Consider the following 18,260-nt stretch of genomic DNA (forward strand, 5'->3'; position numbering starts at 1 on the left):
AAAATGTGACTCATAAAATCTAAAAGGGAAAGAACTTTTAAAAGTTGTTGTTATAAAAAAAAGAAAGTAAAGCTAGTTGTGGCTGTGGAGGGTAGAAGATTCCTGATTACATGAGTTCTGAATGCTGTATTTGCAGTAGAAGTTGTGCAGTCTGTTTTCACAAGAAAAAGGTCAAATAGAAATTGCTTTACTCAAAAAAGGTGTAAGTGGAAGAAAAGGCTATTTCCTTAGTGTACTGTCTTTCTCCACCAGGCACTAACACACTAGGAGGGGTTATGGACCACTTTGGTATTTTTTTTTTCAAAAATTTAACTAAATAATTCAAAACCTCTTCAAATAAACAACCTAAATATTTCTTCTTTAGGCTTTAAACAAAAGCCTTGACACTGCTCTGTATCCTACAAGGGGCTATAAACGCTATTCTCAACAGCTTTTTGGTGGGGGTGGTTTTTGACTTGTTGCATGATACGATTGAAAACAGTTATTTTGAGACCATTTCTTTAAATGTAAAGACATGGCAGACAGGGACATGCAAAAAATTATTCGGTATAAGAAAACAGGAATTTTCCAGAGAACTTTTAATACAGATTTACCTGAGAGGAGAACTGATAACTGCTATGGATGATATTGCTATTATTCATTAATTTGCCATTCCAAGTTACACCCTTCTGACATGAAGTGTAGTAGAGAGCTTATAACATTCCTACTGATGTGAGCATACGTAACTCTTATTTTTCCTTTATTTCTCTGGATGAAAGCTCATCCAAACTTATCCCTAAAGAACTCTTCCTGTTAAGTCAACTGCGAAAAGGTATCACTATTATTTCAGAAAAAAATCCTAATATTACACAATAGTTCCCATCATATCTGCAAGTTAATCTTTTGGTGCTCTTGGAGAGCAATGGAATATAGTACAGGTTGGATCCTACCAATTTTTTTTAAAAAAGAATAATAAAAAGGATACAGTAAAATTCTGTATCCCTTCTAATCAAGCTGCTTCTAAGGGAAAACTCAGGAGAGAATACAGAGAGAATACAGTTGTGGTCTATATGTCTCAGATCCCATACCCAATACTTTCACAATAGTATCAACTCTGTATTGTAGCACCACCTTAGGGTTCCATATATCTTGAAAGATAAAATGTTTCTGTACACCCTTGCAAAGTCTTGATATCAACGTATTAGGTGAAGAAAGGTATATGCAAGAGTTTTATATGTTTACCAGTAACTCTTTGGAAGTTGCATCTGGGGAAGAAGATAAGCTCTAAGAGTAGCATGTCCACACAAAACATCCTTTATGCCACCTAGAGCCAGCCTTAGGCTGCAAAGACCAGTTGGGGAAAAACTTGAGCATCATATAGAATAATAAAAGATACCTGAATTTAAAAATTGAAGAGAGACAGAATGCAATGAGATGAAGAAATATTGGTGAGGGTCTTTCTAAGAGCTGCTTTGAACACAATCAAGTAGTGAAAACTGCAAAGTTGAAGGTGGTGGTGGGGGGGTGTGTTTGTGGTTATCTGTGTGAGTTTTTTGTTTCTTTTAAAAACAGGGTTTTTTGATTTATATTGACTTTCTTACAGTTTCAGAAATGTCTCTTCAGGTCTATAGATTAAATTGGTGAAGAAGGTAGCTAAACAAAATTACCATCACTTGAAATCCTTGAAATCTCCGGAAGTATTGTTGTTCCTTTTTTAAAAATTATTACTGTTTTTTAAAAAAGCCTCAAGCCTGCTGCCAGAAGTAAACATTAATGGGAAATCCATCTGGATTTCCAGCTTCCTTGAATAAGCTTTGTATTCTGAGTAAAAGTTGTATTTCCTTAATGACTGATGCTCTACAAATAGAGTTTCATAAAAATGGAATTCCCATTTGTTGAAGAAATTCTTTGTATTGAAGAGTGGAGGAATGCTGAAACAGACAATTTTCATTTTTTCTAAACTCGAAATGTTTCAAAGTTTTAACTAAGCTGACTACTTAGGCTTTTCTGAATTAAAATATTTTAAAATTTCACCCTTTTCCTGAACCATTTCTGTATGTTGCAGAAACTGTTCCTCCTGTTCCTCATTGTGATTCCATCTCTCATGAGCCCCTTCTCCGTGTATTTATAGTGCCACATGGGAGGTGACATTTCCTGTCTCATCTCGTAACCTATCAGACTCATTTAACATCCATCCCTTAACGACCTGGGCAGAGGGAGAGTTTCTGAACCGTCTCTTTCTGGGTCACACTAACGCGGTGTTTATTTTTTCTTCTCAGAAAATTCTGCCAAAATCTAGGTTTTCTCATCCAAAATTTGTTAGCATTCTGTTTGTCACTGGGATGATGTTTTGTTGCGGAGACTTGGACCAGCCAAATCAAACAGACAAGTGAGGAGGAAGTTGGCATGTAGTGACAAGAAATGTTTTCTTCTCAAAACCAAAACAAAATCTGAGTCCTCTGCCTAAAATCTTACTCTAAGTCGTTCCCCTTCTCTATGCCATCTGGTAAAAAATGCTTCATTTTCTTGTAGCTGAAAACACAGTCCTGTCAATGTGGCTTGGTGTTTTCTGTTTTGTTTCTTAATGAAAAGGAAACTTAAATGAAGAAATCACAATACTGTATCCATGTCTTCCGCGGCCTGCTGACAGTTTTGCCAAAACTGTCATTTGAGATGTTGGAAACTCTTGGCTTTGAAGCTGAAGAATGCTCCCTCTGAGCCCATGTGCTACTCAAGTGACTTGCATGTTGTCATCCTAGTATCAGATGTCCTTTGAAGTGAATTTCATTAAGTGACTTGGCACATAATCGCAAGTCCAAAGCTTCATTTCACGCTCGCGTTTTGACTGAACCATTCACATAAAATAGCCTTTTAAAAGTACTGCTATTTATCTAAAACAAACTGAACCCCAAAGTCACATGCATTTTTCTAATATCTGTACTTTGTTATACCAAATGTACATGTGACCGTGGGAGGCCTCGGATCAGCCATAAAGATGTTTTGCTGTCTTGTGTCAACCTCTCCGCAGGGCTTTCTCACAATGAAATCACAGCGTGGATATAGGAAAGGAAATGGTACGGTAATTGTAGGTGTAACAGCTCAGCCAAGGCTTTGCCTCTTGACCTGGATGGTTATCCTATCAGAGTTTTGCCAAAGGACCTCCATTTGTAGAAGAAAGGGGACCGTTGCAATTATAGAATTAACTGTTTTTCCTTTCTGCTATTTATACAGATGATGGTGAATCCCCTGAGAGAGATTGACAAGACAGTAGGACAACTAATGGATGGACTGAAACAACTGAAACTGCATCGATGTGTCAATGTCATATTTGTTGGTGATCATGGTAAAATAAACAGTATTCTTTATCAGGATATAAATGCTTGAGCAATGCAGCTGTACATATAATAGGTGGCTTAAATGAAAGTTCTATTTAAGATATTTTTGTGCTGATTTTTTCTGGTAGTTTAAATCCCCAAAACCAGCCTGCGTTGTCGTGGACTGGCCACTCAGCTTGCCTGTTAATTGTCGTTGGAGAACACTTTCATAACAGTGATCTGGGGATTCAAATCTCCACTTAAGAGTTTTTCAAAGCTTGGCATTTTTGATATCACATCCAAGTGCAGCTCTCCTTGCGTGTATTGGAAGGCTATAATGTGCCCAGAGTAATCTTTTTGACAGTTTTTATGGAAGGAAACGATTTAGTAGCACTGTTCTCCTTTTCATGAGGGGAGGAATAGGGCTTCAGAGCAAGACATTTCCATGGCAATTAGTCGGTCAAGTTATCCAACTAGGAGGAAGACTAGAATATCTGTAAGGGACTGCGTGCAGCCTAGATGGAAAATGTCAGCAAAATAATGGAGGAAGGAGGAAAACAGTAAAAAGATATTTCAGGGTCAGATGGAGAGTCACTGAAAAGCAGAGATATTATTTGGTAGGTCTCATTCTTTTGGACATCAGAAGAAACTTTGCAATAGAAGAAACAGTAAATACTAGCAAAGACAAAAAGAAAAAGAAAGTTTTATTAAAGAAAAAATTGACCATGTTTAAGATAAATCTGTTTTTGCATAACTTTTTAGCAATGCTATCAAAGATCCTGTTCTGTTCAGATCTTTGTTTATGAAAGTCTCACAAGAACTGCTACATTAGCAATAAAATGGCATATGCCTCCTGTCTGGCTGTGGGGAGAGAAGGGTAAGGGGCAGGAAGGATTTCCAGGGGAGCCAGTTTTTGTGCTGAGAACTGCCCGTGACTGGCAACACATTCCTCCCCACCACAAATGGCTGTAGGAGAGAATTGTTTATCTGCGGCTGCCTTAGAACAGACCACCAACAGACAATACCTTTTGTGTGCAACTTCTCTTAAAATCCTTTGTTTAAAAAAAAAAAAAAAAGATCCCAAAGTAGTACATTAAACAAGAAACAGACTTTGATTTTTCCTTGAGCTTAGTTTGGAGATATGTCAGTGCACACATGGTATATGTGGTGACTGTTTCTACGACATTGAGACTGGTATTTCTCTTGTGTAGGCAAGTGCTTAAATCACCCCTAGTTTGGCTCCTACCAGGGTCTGATGCTGGAATTAGATGACTGTAAAGAACAAGAATAAGATTAGTCATCCGAAAGAAAAGAATACATAGGCTGTTTGGGATCTCTCTGCTGTTTTGGAAAACATGTTTATTTTCAAGCTGGATTAATTTGCATTTTCTTTCTGCAGGGATGGAAGACACTACTTGTGAAAGAACTGAATTTTTAAGCAACTATCTGACTAATGTGGAAGATATCATTTTGCTGCCTGGATCTTTGGGGCGAATTCGCCCTAGGTCTAGCAATAACCTAAAATGTAAGTTAATTCAATTGTACCCTTTATGTCCTGAGAACTAGACTCCATCCTTTGCTTGGGCTGAGGGTGTAAGTTTGCAGTGTGTCAGTGGGCCATTCAGAGGGAAGCCCACTGAAGACCACCTGCTTGCTCCCTTCCCAGTCTGTAGTTCACAGCCCCCACAGTGGTAGAGCCATGTCAAGCAGATGGCTGAAATGTTCTGGGTTAGAACCCAGCCTTTTATAGCAAACAGAAGTGGGAACTCAAAGCCAGTTTACATGTCGTTTTGAGTTTATTCATGCACTTCTCCCCTCTGTCAACAAAAATGGGACTTGGGGGATCTCAGCAGTGCACAGATTGGGTATAAAAAAAGCATCTGGTACCTTTTCTGAGCTAATGGAAAAAAAGTGAATTGTTAATTTTGAATTCAGTAGCTTCTTCATACTTTTGGCACAGATGAGAAGCGGTGTGGGTTGCTAAACAGCAACAGGCTGGGGATGTTGAAGGATATAAGGGAGATTTAGGGCACCTATTAAGGGCCAATGTTGACTGTAAAACTTTCTGCTTTTTTGTACTATGCTGTTAGAAATTCACCCTGACTTGGCGTTTGAGACCAGCTCATCTTTGATGAGAGGGCTCAGTGCTCAGGCAGGAGTCCTCTGGTGAAGATAACTCTGTGATTTAAACCATTACAGACCCAGCTGCCCCGCTACTGCTCTGATGAGGATTACAGCCTCCAGGGCAGCAGTACCAGTACTGGGCTTGTGCCAGAATGGTGGCTGCTCTGGTTCAGCATACCAGGGCAAGCCTGGCTTTGCCAGAGGTTTAAGCTACTGCGCAAACTGTGAAACTCATAAACTAACCATAAGAACCTATGAGCTTTGCAACATATGTCACAAGGATGACAACTTTTGGTAGAAGGGATCAGATAGTTGGGGCAGCCAACTGACCCCTCATAACACTTCAGTTATTCTTTGGTTGAGGACAGATTTCACAAAAAAAATGATCTTTGAAGGTTAAAGATTTTCAGAATAGTAGCAGAAATCGTAAGAATTTGGTAAAACTTTCTTAGATACTGATTTACATATGCATTTATTTTACCATAAACTGATTTACCTGGGTATTTATGCTCTAGGAATATGGGATGAGTGTGTAAAGATCTGTTGAAAATAGTGCGTGCATTGATAAAACTTACTAGACTAGCATAAAGACCCAATTCTTACACTTCACTAAAACTACTGAAAATCTTCAGTTCTGAGAAGATTTTTTTAAGATCTTTTAATCCTTGAATTCCCAAACTGCTGAGAAAAATCAGTTTTCTTTGGAGGATGAATGGCAATATCTTCCAAAAAGACCAGCTAATCCAACTGACCACTGAGTTATACTGCTGGTGTTCCGGCAACACCATTGTCCTCTTTTGGCCTCTGTCCACAACTTCCTAATTTGCATATTTGCAATTGCTTATAAATCAGCAGTTTCAACACAGAACAAAGAAACATATTGCTTAGTTTTGGAACTGGGGTTTACCCCCTCAAATGGCAAATTATCAGCTTTTTTATTCTTCCTCCATTTTCCTACTGATAACTTCAGGCCTGCAGACACACCTTTGCAATGGGTAAGCCTGTAGCTTGTGGTTTTTGAGACTGAGTAGAGCTCATTTCAAGCCCAACATGACTGTGCATTAAGCAACCAAAACAATAATAGTTAAGCAAGAGATTTTCACTTCCTAAGATTCTCTCTTAGCCTGTTTTTTCTCTCAGGACTGAAAAATGTTCTTCCCCCCCCCACCTCTGGAAGAAGATGGAGTTAGTGTGGACTGTTGCTGGTTTTGGGCTTTCTACATCTTGCATGTCCCTTTAATAGTCCGAAGATGTATTCAGAATATTTTACTGTGGCTTTTCACTTACTCTGTAGTAACCTATGAAAGATGTGAAATGTTAAAACAGACAATAAGTGTTACATATTTATCTTACTGCTTCTAAGGAAGTGCATTGTGGCATTCAAATGTGCTTTCGAAATTTTTCAAGGAAAGTCTTTGTGTTCGGGGATGACTTTTTATTTAAAAGGAAAGCAGTCAAGAGACTTCAAATAATATGTTTTCAAAAAATAGAATAAATATTAATCTAAGGCCCTAATCATAAAACAGTGAGCAACATTATCTAAGCAACTAAAATATCACTAAGTAAAGGGTATACAGTTATACTTTAGTTCATATTCACAATCTCTTATCTAATATATACAGTGTACTTTTAGTAACAATCAGCCAACTTTTAGGAAGAACGCTTCTGTAAAACTACACTATTACCTTATGTTTTCTTCTGCAAAATATTTCATTTTTGTCTTTTTTTTTCTTTTGCTTAACAGATGACCCTAAAGTCATTGTTGCCAACCTTACAGTAAGTATTTAGAACTGGGAGGTATCTCTGTCTATACTGCACTGCTCGCTTCATATCTTAATTTGGGGCATTAATCAGCATTCTCTCCTCACTCTTTAGGCAGGAAAACCAACCATTAACGTGAAGAAAGAGTGTTAAATGGTGCCCTTCACAAGTGCAGATTAATGTGTGTCATAAATTCCACTGTTTGCTGCTGTAGTAGCTTTTATAACCTTTTTGGGCAGTGCAGAGCCAGAATCACCCTGACCGTCTTGACTCCCTGAATTGAGTCTATTTATTCATTTCTTCAGAAATGGAAAATAATCTCTTAGGGTAAATATTTTACTAGCACTTTAAAGACGCTGAAAAATTTCATTTGATAGCCTTCAACTATAACCTTGCTTTTAATGGAAAAAAAGTATTTAAAATAAAAGCCGATTAAAAAAAATAATATCAAATTTTGTAACCAGATGGCTTTAAATATATCTGCAGACAAGATGTATTTCAAGCATTCAGCTTTCCTCTGAAACTTAAGCTTTGGTTCAGTTAGAATAAAATTTTTCATCTGTGAGCTAAGTAAGTGTGATGTTTTGCATGATGCTTTCAAAAAGACTGTCATGAGAATGAAGCTTTCCAAATACATCTTTGAATGACTCCCTGGGCCCTCGTCTTACGTAAATACTGCACAGAAAGGGTTGGACCATGTACTCTAGATGTACACTTTGTTTACAAGACATCATCAATAATGACCTTAACAGCTTGATTTCTGTAGTTCAAGGTTTTATGCGTGTCTAAGCTAACTGACAGCAGTGTTGTTTGTAACCATTAATTTTTCAGTGTAGAAAGCCAGACCAGCACTTCAAGCCTTACTTGAAACAGCACCTGCCTAAACGCTTGCACTATGCGTACAACCGAAGAATTGAGGATGTCCATTTACTGGTGGATCGCAAATGGCATGTGGCAAGGTAAACTCTTGCTTTTGCTTGCATCCTGATTTTCAGCCTTTTTTTTTTTTTTGTCCTGAGGAAATGAGACACCTGGGATTGCCCTGTCTGTCAGCATCTTGCTCTCGTACCCCATGAACAAGAGGAGTTTTGAACTCCTGGTGAGGTTCAATCACATTTGATGCAGAGGGATGTGGCTCAGAACACAAAATTGTTTTAAAGTTTGGGAAAATCAGTAGCTGGATAGAGGGTAGAAACCCAGATTGGTTTCCTCAAGCAGCTGTGTGGTTTTTGACTGATTAGCTCAAGTATAGGAGCTGAGAAGCTTTTTTTTAATGAGGTGCAAGCTTATTCCAACGAGGAAGCAGGGAATATGGGGGGAAAGGGAAGGCATGTGTGACCAGGGGATGTTAGGGAACAAGAGGCTGAGTGGATGTAGTGGGTAAATGGAAAGAAAATGGAGTTATTGGCAACGTGGGTGAATGTCTGAGAACATATGGAAGGGTATGACAGGGTGGCCATCAAAGCGTTGGCAGCGTATTGTGTTGCAAAACAAATCCACAGAAAACTAGGATGCTTTAGCTCAGAGAAGACCCCGTTTTGGGTTGTACTTCCCCATATGCCTCTGAATTTTCAGTTATAAAATATGAGCATTTTTTAATATTCTTAGCTAAAAATTGAGCAAGGAAAAACAAGTTGGTACATATATGTATAGAGTGAACAGGAGAGGAGTAGCCTTTGTTTATGAATTGTGTACCCTTTTCTGGTTTAATATATATTCTTCTTGCTTTGATCGTTCGACACGTGTATTACAGTATGAGAATGGCTGGGTCTTTATGCATAAAGGTGACGCGGTGGTTCTCGGAAGATGACACCGCTTTTGGCTCACAGTAGTCTGTTATGAGCTTTAAATTATGGTAGGGTTTTTTTGCCCATATAGCTGCCAGGCAAACACGCGGTGTGTTGTAAGTGCCTTTTGACATCTGTGCTTATCTTTCCGTGAATTATGCAAGGATCACTCTGCTGAAGCAGTGAATGAGAAACCCCAATTGCTTTCTTTCATAACTCTACTAACTGGCTGGCCAGTTGCCCCGTACAGTTTCTGTGGTTGGGTTCATGTACATTTCAAAGAATCCCACTCTGAGTTTTAGGCCTATAAAAGTTTTAGTTTTAAGAATTTTACTGGAACTGATGGGATGGCCCAAGCTGATTTACATTTAGTAATTTCTTATTAATTACATCAGACTTTCTTTGGCTTATTTAATAATTAGATTTTTCTGAAATGTCATTCGCCAATAATGCATTTGTTAACGTAACTGTAATTCGTTGTATATTCACAGCCAGGAAAATGGCAGGTACAGACCTGATTGCTATTACTCTAGTAATTTACAAGGCCAAAATCAAACTTTGGCTGAGCATTTTATTGCAGATGAAGAAATTAACTTGTAGGATAATCTGGTCCACTGCATGTATTGCTTGCACATGGCCCCCATAAAACTGTAAAAAAGTACTCTGGCCCAAGCTGGTAATTATAATTCCTATGACACAATACTTATTTTTCCACATATTTTGTAAAAAAACCCAAACCCACAAGTCAGTAATAAGCTGATAATTAGCATTCTTATGATACAGCACTTATTTTCTCACCTATTTATCTTCATTACAATTTCTCTTTTCCCTCCAGTTTTGTTTCTGCTCCCCATTTTTGTTCATTGGGTGGAAGGCAAACAGGTGAAAGCACTTTACAGCATTGTATGACATTTGCAGCACTGTAACATCACAAATGTGCTTTCTTAGAAGCCTTTGTTGGCCTTTTGAGGATTGGAAGAGTATGATCCAAAATACCTCCAGTCTGTAGGAGCTGACATGAAATGAGAAAGTCTGAGGAAAATAAGTAAATAGATGCTAAGGTTGTTATCAATGAGTAAGAGCTGGCTCTTAGGTTTGTACTCTCTTATAGTGAGAGCAGAGGGAGAAACCCCAGGGTTGTTGGATGAGCCTGCAGTCCCCGCTACTGCTATTCGAGAGATGAGCAACGTGCTGCCTTGTAACCTTATCCCTCCTACCCAAAAAGTACTGTCAGGTCAGCCACCATACCTACACCTTTGAGGAAATTCTCAAAATAATTTTTTCAATTTAGGAAAGCGGTGGACGTTTACAAGAAACCAACGGGAAAATGTTTCTTCCATGGAGACCATGGCTATGACAACAAGATAAACAGCATGCAGGTACGAGGAATGCAGTAACCTTTCTGGGAGGGTCATTGAAGGCAGAAGAAATTGGAGATCTCTAAAATGTGAATATTCACAGAAAAAACCTCTACCTGTTAATGCTCTTCTTTTGTATTCTTCTCCCTTTTTTTTTTTTTTAAAGACTGTCTTTATAGGTTATGGCCCTACATTCAAATACAAGACCAAAGTACCTCCTTTTGAAAATATTGAACTTTACAACGTCATGTGTGGTAAGCTACCTGCTTGAGAAATTGCAAGAGAAACACACTGTTTTAGCTAACAGGGCTTCACCTAGGCACCTGTGAGCTCATGCCCTGACTCTCTCCCGGTGTCCCTTCCCCAGTCCCCCCTGCCCAAGCACTTGCCTTTTGGCCAGGAGAGCTGAAGGGACTTCGCAGTTTGCTCTATTCTATCAACTGGCCAGTAAAGGAGGTTACCATAGTTTTGCTGCCTACAGCTTGGCAGCGGTGAAATACCCACCGCTGCAGTGCGTGGTGTCCCCACCTCAGCAGTCTAGGAAGGAGGTTTCCTTTCCGAAGCTGCTTTTGCACCTGCATGTCTCATGGAGCATCAAGGGCATCGCTTAGTTTTCCGTGGCAACTCCTGCTGTGATTATGTTTCCTAAATTCCCGCTGTAGCCATGAAGCAGAATTTGATGATGTATACAGACATTCATTATGATCTTTTCTTTAATACTGATTTTCCAGGGTAAAAAAACTTTCTAGCTGAACGTGAAATTCACTTATTTAATTTCAAAGATGAAATACCAAAAGGGTAATTATCCCTTATCTCTAAAGCAGGTGATTAATAACACTGTGTTCCAGGTGGTTGGTGTAAGGTCAATATATTGACCGTAGGTTTGCACTGGAAGCTGCAGCAGTAGTTATAATAAAACTGTTTTCCAGCATCTTGATGCAAATTAACCTTCTCATCATAAAGGCCACCATACTATGCAGACAGCATTTGCAGTTTTATGATTTGGACAAAAGGTTATTATTTTTATTATATTAAAAGCATTCATTAACATGTCACAGGTGTAAACAGTATTGCAAATAATTGTCTTAGCTCAGTAGAGATGCTGCTGCATACACGTTTGCAATCTAACCATTACTCATGTATCTTTGCTGTTTTCCTAGATCTGCTTGGATTAAAGCCTGCTCCCAATAATGGTACCCACGGAAGTTTAAATCACCTGCTGAGAGCCAATGTTTATAAACCAACTGTGCCAGATGAAGTTGCTAAACCACTTTATCCTGTTGCTCTACCTTCTGCGTCAGATTTTGATATAGGATGTACATGTGATGATAAGGTGGGTGTTTAGGATCTGCTGATGCTTCCACTTCTTAGCAGTACTTGGCTAGTAAAGTTGTCGCCATTTTATTTATTTTGAGAGGGTTTGATCTGTAAGAATTTCACTTCCTGTGAAGCATTTGTGACTTTTTGGAACAGTTATGGCTTTTTGTAAAACAGGAAACAAAAAAAATCATCAGTGTTTTATAGCACTAGTTTTGTTTTGCTAGATGCCTAGTAAAATGAGATGTCTGAATGCTCCAGTGATCCTAATCTTGTTCCTTTTTTCTATTCTTGAGAAGAACAAGTTGGATGAACTCAACAAGCGCTTTCATGTCAAGGGAACAGAAGGTAAGAGCCTGATGTCTCAGTTAATGAAACCTATTTTGGGGGTTTTTTGCAAGTTAGTTTGCATCATTGATACCAGACAAACTCCTGCTTTAGTTTAGTTAATGTGTAGTAAACCGTCTTTTCAAGTAACTGTCAAAATAGCACATACACATAAATGAGAGACGTGGGCAAGATTGTGCTGCTCATGTGAGGAAGTGCACACTATCTTTTGTTGTAACCAGGACTGAAGTATTGCTCCGAGTGATAGGAGTTTTAGCTCTTCCTTTCCATCACTGTTAGGAGGTTTGATCTCCGCTGTGGAAGCAGAGAGATGAGGAAAGGAGAAGCAGCATGAGGCAGCGTTCCACTTGACCACAAGCGATAAATGGGGTAAAAAACATAGACCACATCTGCACACTGTGTTTTACCAGTATTGTTCGGGCTTAGATTTCACCAGGTCAGCGTTAGAAAGGATGGCACAGCTGCTTTGACAATCCCTGACCAGATCTTTAATGCTTAGTTTTTAGGGTGCAGGTTATCCATTGAAACAAGTGCAGAAATGCTCTGCTGGTTCAGGGATGCTCGGCGCAATTCTGTCCCTCATCAGTGTTCAAGTCAATGTTACTCCCAGGAGAAAGCATCCCCTGCTCTCCTGGCCACTAGTTCCTGCACCCTCCCTGCTGACTTTTGTGTGCCTGCGGTCTCAGCTGTGTCAGGGCTGTGGTCCAGGTTAAAACGTAGCAAGAGGACCAGAGGGGAGGGGATGGGATGGGAACTGCTTTTCTGAGCAGCAATACTGAGTGAAAGGCATGCTAAAGCAGAGCTTTCCTTCTCACAGCTGTGATCCAGTTCAGCATAACAATTCACAGCATTCCCCTCACCATTACAATTGTCCAAATTAGCAAATTCTGAAGTTTTGAGTTTAGACATGGACTTCTGAGATACTTCAAATCGTATTGCTCAGATGACTAAGGAGATATATTTAATTCCCTTGTGAAGCTACTCCTTCAGTTTTTCTGTTGTGAACAGGCAGTGCAGCCTATCCTGTAGTTTCTTCACCTTTTCTTTGTGACTTAGGTTGCCTTTCTGCAGCTTTCATCTTGTTTAACTGATTTTTGCAATTAGTGAAGAGCTACTCCCTGCTGTGGCAATTTCTGGCATCAGGAAAAAACATGCTCACCATTGTACTCCTATATATCTCAACATCTTTATTTTGGTTTAAGGTTTTGATGCTTCTTCACTTCAGTAGCATAAAAATAGTATTTTTGATGTATTTTAAGATATAAGCATTTAAACCAGTTTTACTTGCTCATTTCTAAGTTGTCTGTTAAGTGGAATGAAGTGCCCTTTATCTAAACAACAAGCAGTTCTTCTATGTGCAAGTTATTTTGTCGTATTTTGTGACAGGCTGTAGCACCTGATCGTGGATCTTTCTGCATTTAGTTGGTAATTCCCTCCTCCTGCACGGTGCACCACACAAATTTAGCTGTTTTTGTTATTCACGTGTGGAAGAAAAAGATTACTTCAGCTTCTCTTGAATAAAGCAAGTTTATCATAAAGGTCCTTAGACAAGGCTTTTCCTACTTTTCTTTCTTGTGTCCTATAAAAATATCCTCTATTTGGACTCAAACACTAATAAAACATGCCCTTTTCCTTCGGGTTAAAAGCCTATCTGTGAACAGTGTTAGGCTGCTTTCCTTGTTTCTATGTTTTGATTTCCAAAAGCGAGCCAAGCCTGTTTGCCAAATGGTTATCAAAATCAATGAACTGTGCAGCACAATGAAAGATTAGCCAGGAAATTTATTTTTCTTCTCTCTCTTTCAATGATTTTTTTTTGGTCTTTTTATAAGCAAGCTTGTCAGAGGTATCTAATGACATTTAACCATAACATATCACCAAGACAGAAGAAAAGCAAGTTTTCAAGTGCAGAAGGGACTTTTAACCTCAAAGTGGGTTGTGAGCCTGGAACCAAAAATATGGAAGAACTGCTGCGCTCTCTGTTACAAGATTTCCTTAGCAGTTATTCAGGGTCATTATCCCATTAAGGATCACTGTAGAATCAGCATGTGTTGGAAAGCCAGCCTCTTTTTTTTTTTTTTTCATCTTTAAGGCTTTCAGTAATAAATGTAAATGTAATTTCTTCTGATCTGCAGATAAGCATCTCCTATATGGGCGCCCTGCAGTACTGTACCGCACAAAATACAACATCTTGCATCACCATGACTTTGAAAGTGGCTACAGCGAAACATTCCTGATGCCTCTCTGGACATCCTACACTATTTCCAAACAGGTCAGTGCTGTCTTTGTTCTTGGAAAGTGCTTAAAAAATCGTAAGGAAATCTGTTCAATACCTTTATTCTTGAAGTCCTAAAATTCCCCTTCCCCAAGTAGAATTTCCCACCAGTATTTATATCAAATACCATTGAAAACGATGTCCAAATCCCTTTTTCTCCTTCAGGAGAAAAGAGTTTTAATGCAGAAGGGCTGTATGTTTCTGTTCCTGCTTTCATTTTCTTTCTAATGTTTGCTTGATGGAGGTTTGGGGGTTTTTTTTATGATAGCATAATTAGTGACTTTACTTGAAGTATTTCCCATGGTGAGTTCTGCTGCCTGAAGGAGGGGCTCTGCAGCAGGTACAGGAGCAGGACTTGGTTGTACAGCTGGGACTCCACGCAAGTCGTTCCATCTAATCTGTCAACTATATGAAATTGTTTTCTTTTGGCTACAAATGCTGGCATTACGTTTCTGGTCATTTCGGTGTATGTTCCTCAATGCAGGCAGAGGTATCGGGTGTCCCAGAGCACCTGGCCAGCTGTGTGAGACCCGACCTCCGCATTTCTCCAGGAAACAGCCAGAGCTGTGCAGCCTACAGAGGCGACAAACAGCTCTCCTACGGCTTCCTTTTCCCTCCCCGTAAGTTCAGATAGCTTTTTAATACCTAGAGGGTTTTTAGTTTTATTTTTTTGTTAGTGAAAAACCTTAGGTTTGGAAAGGAACCTCCCACCAGATATAAACAGACTAAGGGTTTTTTTGAGATTGTTGGGAAAGAATATTGGGAATGGTTTAATTTCCCCCACTCCGGGGTGATTTCTTCCTTGGTGATGTCGTCATCTCAGAGGAGCTGCTTCTGCACCACTGTCACATACAGGGCTAAATGGGAGGGATAGTTTATTCTTGCTGCACTTGCTGAGGACCAAGGGCCCAATGACAGAAGTTGCCATTACAGCTGTGGTCCCTCAACTCTGCAAGCGATGCTCCAAACTGCTACCCAGCTTCATGCACCAAAAATGAAGCGACCCAGTTTAGTTAATAAAAATAAAGGTGAATGAAGAATTGCACAGAGTAGGAGTACAAGTTGGAAGACAATCTTCAAAAGCTGGCCTTTTAAGGTCAGCAGATAGATGCCAGCTTATATAAATGGGAATTTAGTCAGAGTTTTTAATTTTGAATTCAAACAGCAGAAAGATAAACATATATTTAACTTATAAATCCATATTAGACTCTTGCATACTGTAAAAATGTCTAACATTTTATAGAAAAAGTGCTAGTAGAAAACCTGTGTAAATGAGTGTCCTGGATTCTCCTGTTGCAGTTACATTGGTTCATTCTTGGAGCGATGATGTTCAAGGGACACAACTGTCTCATAGCTGTGAAGTTCACTAGTCTGCCTCCCTCACTCAGTGGCTGAAATATTTTGTGGTGGATTTCTGATGTGGAATTACTGGTGCAGAGGCTTGCTCAGAACTAAAAGATAATCCTGCACTCCTCTCCCCAGAAATTGTGTGTGCCTCTTTTGTAAAAGCCTGCAGAGCAGCGCTCTGATTTTTGAGACTGCAAAAATATGTGAGCTATAAAAATATTTTAAAGTGGTTGACAATTGAAACAAAGATAAAATCCTTACCTTCCATGTCCAGGTGTCACATTAAAGAAAAATTTTATCCTATAATGTGCACTTCTGCACATAGCATTCAGATTGCTGTTTAGATGACAGTATTCCCTTTGGTTGAACTCTGAAGCAATTTTTCAAAATATTTTCATGTTCCTTGAATTTCTGATATTTCACCTAATTAATATTTTTATGGTTTATTGTTTTCAGAATTAAGTTCCTCTGCAGAAGCAAAATATGATGCTTTTCTAATAACAAATATCATTCCAATGTATCCAGCTTTCAAAAGTAAGTGCCCTTTCCATGGCTTCACCTCTTTCCCAACCTTTTTTTTTTTTTTTTTAATGATATATGTGTTGGATTATGGAATGAATTGATGGGAGAAGTTTAGAACATAAAGTTCAGTTACCTGAGGCCAGCAGATAAGACATGTGGGCACCTGTATAGTTCTAGGTATGAGCAGGCAAAATACCACAAGAAAGGTTTAAGCTTTAAGAAAGGTTTCTTTTCCTCAGTGCTGGGCTAAGGTAAGAGCACAGATGTGCTGTAGTTCGGCAATTTTGTTTCATGCGGCAGTAATTCCGTTTGTGCAAGATCATTCAGATTTTCTTGTCTGTAGCCCATGCTAGTGCAGAACGTACTTGGACAACATGTTTTTACTTCTCAAAGCAAGCCTGGGAGTGTGCACTCAGCATGTTCTTGTAGTTCAGGGACAAATGATAATTTTTTATTTTCTATTCATGCCCTTAGAGGGAGACTAAACATATTTATTACCTGTAAAGAAAAAGCAAGAGGAAACCAATTTATGGAAAATGAGGAATGACTTGAACCTGTCTGAAACTTATAAACCCTGAAACTCCAGGGATACAGTATTAACGTTTCTTTTGTCTGCACATCCCTTTTCTCTCTAGTTTTGCCAAGAGGTAGGAAAACCATCAGGCTATTCTGGTGGCATTTTTGGCTTGGCAGGAATTGAGAAGCCTTGGAAGAATCTCAAGAGCCTGTTCTTGTGAGATTTCCAATTCAGATTTTAGGCCAGAGAGGTTTGGATAAACATCAAAGCCTATGGGAGGCTTTTTCTTTTCAACCAGAAAAGAGTTTTTTTAACTAAAAAAACTCTGAGTAGGAACAAGTGGTGATGTTTGCTGGAAATTTGAGCAAAGGCACTTAACTGATTACAGAGTGCAAAATTATTGGGGATTTCCCACTCTCAAATCACTTCATAAAAATGCTCTTCATGCTAATGTTAGTCTAAGCAAATTAGCTGAGATGCTAATCACAGGAGAACAACCCACCACCAGCAGCTCATTTTGTCTAGTGGCCTTCCTCTTCATCACAAGTGGGTGAAGTATTCCCTGAGAACAAATGCTGGAGCTAATATCCTTCCCGGGGAGTTACGAACCACTACGTGTGTGCGGGCCGCAGTGTAGAGAGCTGATTATAAGCTCGTTATACGGAGCTTTTTCCACAACAGGGAAAATACGAGGTGGCAGTTTTACGCTACGCTGGCTTTGGTGGCAGTGCTGGCTGCAGAGGCCTCCTCCTCTGCTTTGTTTTTTTATTCCACTGTCCCATCCCACCCCCTCCCAGGCCATAATTCTGTATCCATCTTTTCTGTAGTGAGCCCGGCCGGCTTAAGCAGCTCCCACTTTGCTGGAGCTGCAAGATGATGCCCCTGGGCTGCCCCCCTGTTGCACTGACACTGCTGTCTGTGGCGGCAGTGGGAACCCAAGTGGGGAACAGATTCAGCTGGAAAACTCAGGGAGAGGAAAAAACCAAAAAAAGGCTTTTCTTTTTGGACTATTTTTATTGTTAAGGCTGATGCATTGGAGGAGCGAGCAGCTGGAGGAGTGGTACTGCCAAATGGTTACTGCAGCTGAGGTTCTTGTAGAGCATTGCGTGCGGGGCCCTCTGCGTCAGCCGAGCAGGGGGTGCGTGCGGCACTGAGCGGGCTTGGGACGAGGCGTACTGGGGAACCTGCTCAGGCTGGCGCTGCCGACAGCGCTGGGGAACCGTGGACATAAGGGTCTGAGCTGACAAGACAGAAGTTAAACTTTTACAAGTCTGAGCTGTTTTGTTTACACACACTTCTGTTAGTGTTAAAATAAAAAGGAAGAAAGGAGGAGAATGATGTAACTGGAGATTCCAGTGTGTTTCCCCTCTCTGCGAGCATCTTAACTAGTTAAGGTTGAGGAGGGCGTGGTGAGAGAAAGTGTGTCATGCTCTTCCCAAAAGTTGCTGTAATGAGAAGCCCTGCCATAATTTGCTCATCCCTGATGGCACCTAATTAAAAAGTTAGACATTTTGTATCCAAGGAGAATCTGACTGGAAGAATATGACCTTTGTTCTTCCCTTTCTTCTAAAATATTTGGGGTTTGCTCTTTATCACGGTGCTGTTTCCTTTCTA

The 18,260-nt window shown here is 39.7% G+C and overlaps 1 protein-coding gene across 1 annotated transcript in view; it reads left to right on the forward strand.

Moving 5' to 3' along the window:
* ENPP2 (ectonucleotide pyrophosphatase/phosphodiesterase 2) overlaps positions 1 to 18,260 on the forward strand; it is a 74,607-nt gene that overhangs the window by 49,449 nt on the left and 6,898 nt on the right. Inside the window, 11 exon segments of the mRNA XM_054817641.1 lie at positions 3,211 to 3,322; positions 4,693 to 4,818; positions 7,162 to 7,193; positions 8,010 to 8,137; positions 10,257 to 10,344; positions 10,490 to 10,577; positions 11,484 to 11,656; positions 11,940 to 11,988; positions 14,121 to 14,257; positions 14,745 to 14,880; positions 16,064 to 16,141. Of these exon segments, the coding sequence (XP_054673616.1) occupies positions 3,211 to 3,322; positions 4,693 to 4,818; positions 7,162 to 7,193; positions 8,010 to 8,137; positions 10,257 to 10,344; positions 10,490 to 10,577; positions 11,484 to 11,656; positions 11,940 to 11,988; positions 14,121 to 14,257; positions 14,745 to 14,880; positions 16,064 to 16,141 (1,147 nt within the window).

Source organism: Grus americana, chromosome 2 (assembly GCF_028858705.1).
Source record: "Grus americana isolate bGruAme1 chromosome 2, bGruAme1.mat, whole genome shotgun sequence".
NCBI lineage: Eukaryota > Metazoa > Chordata > Aves > Gruiformes > Gruidae > Grus > Grus americana.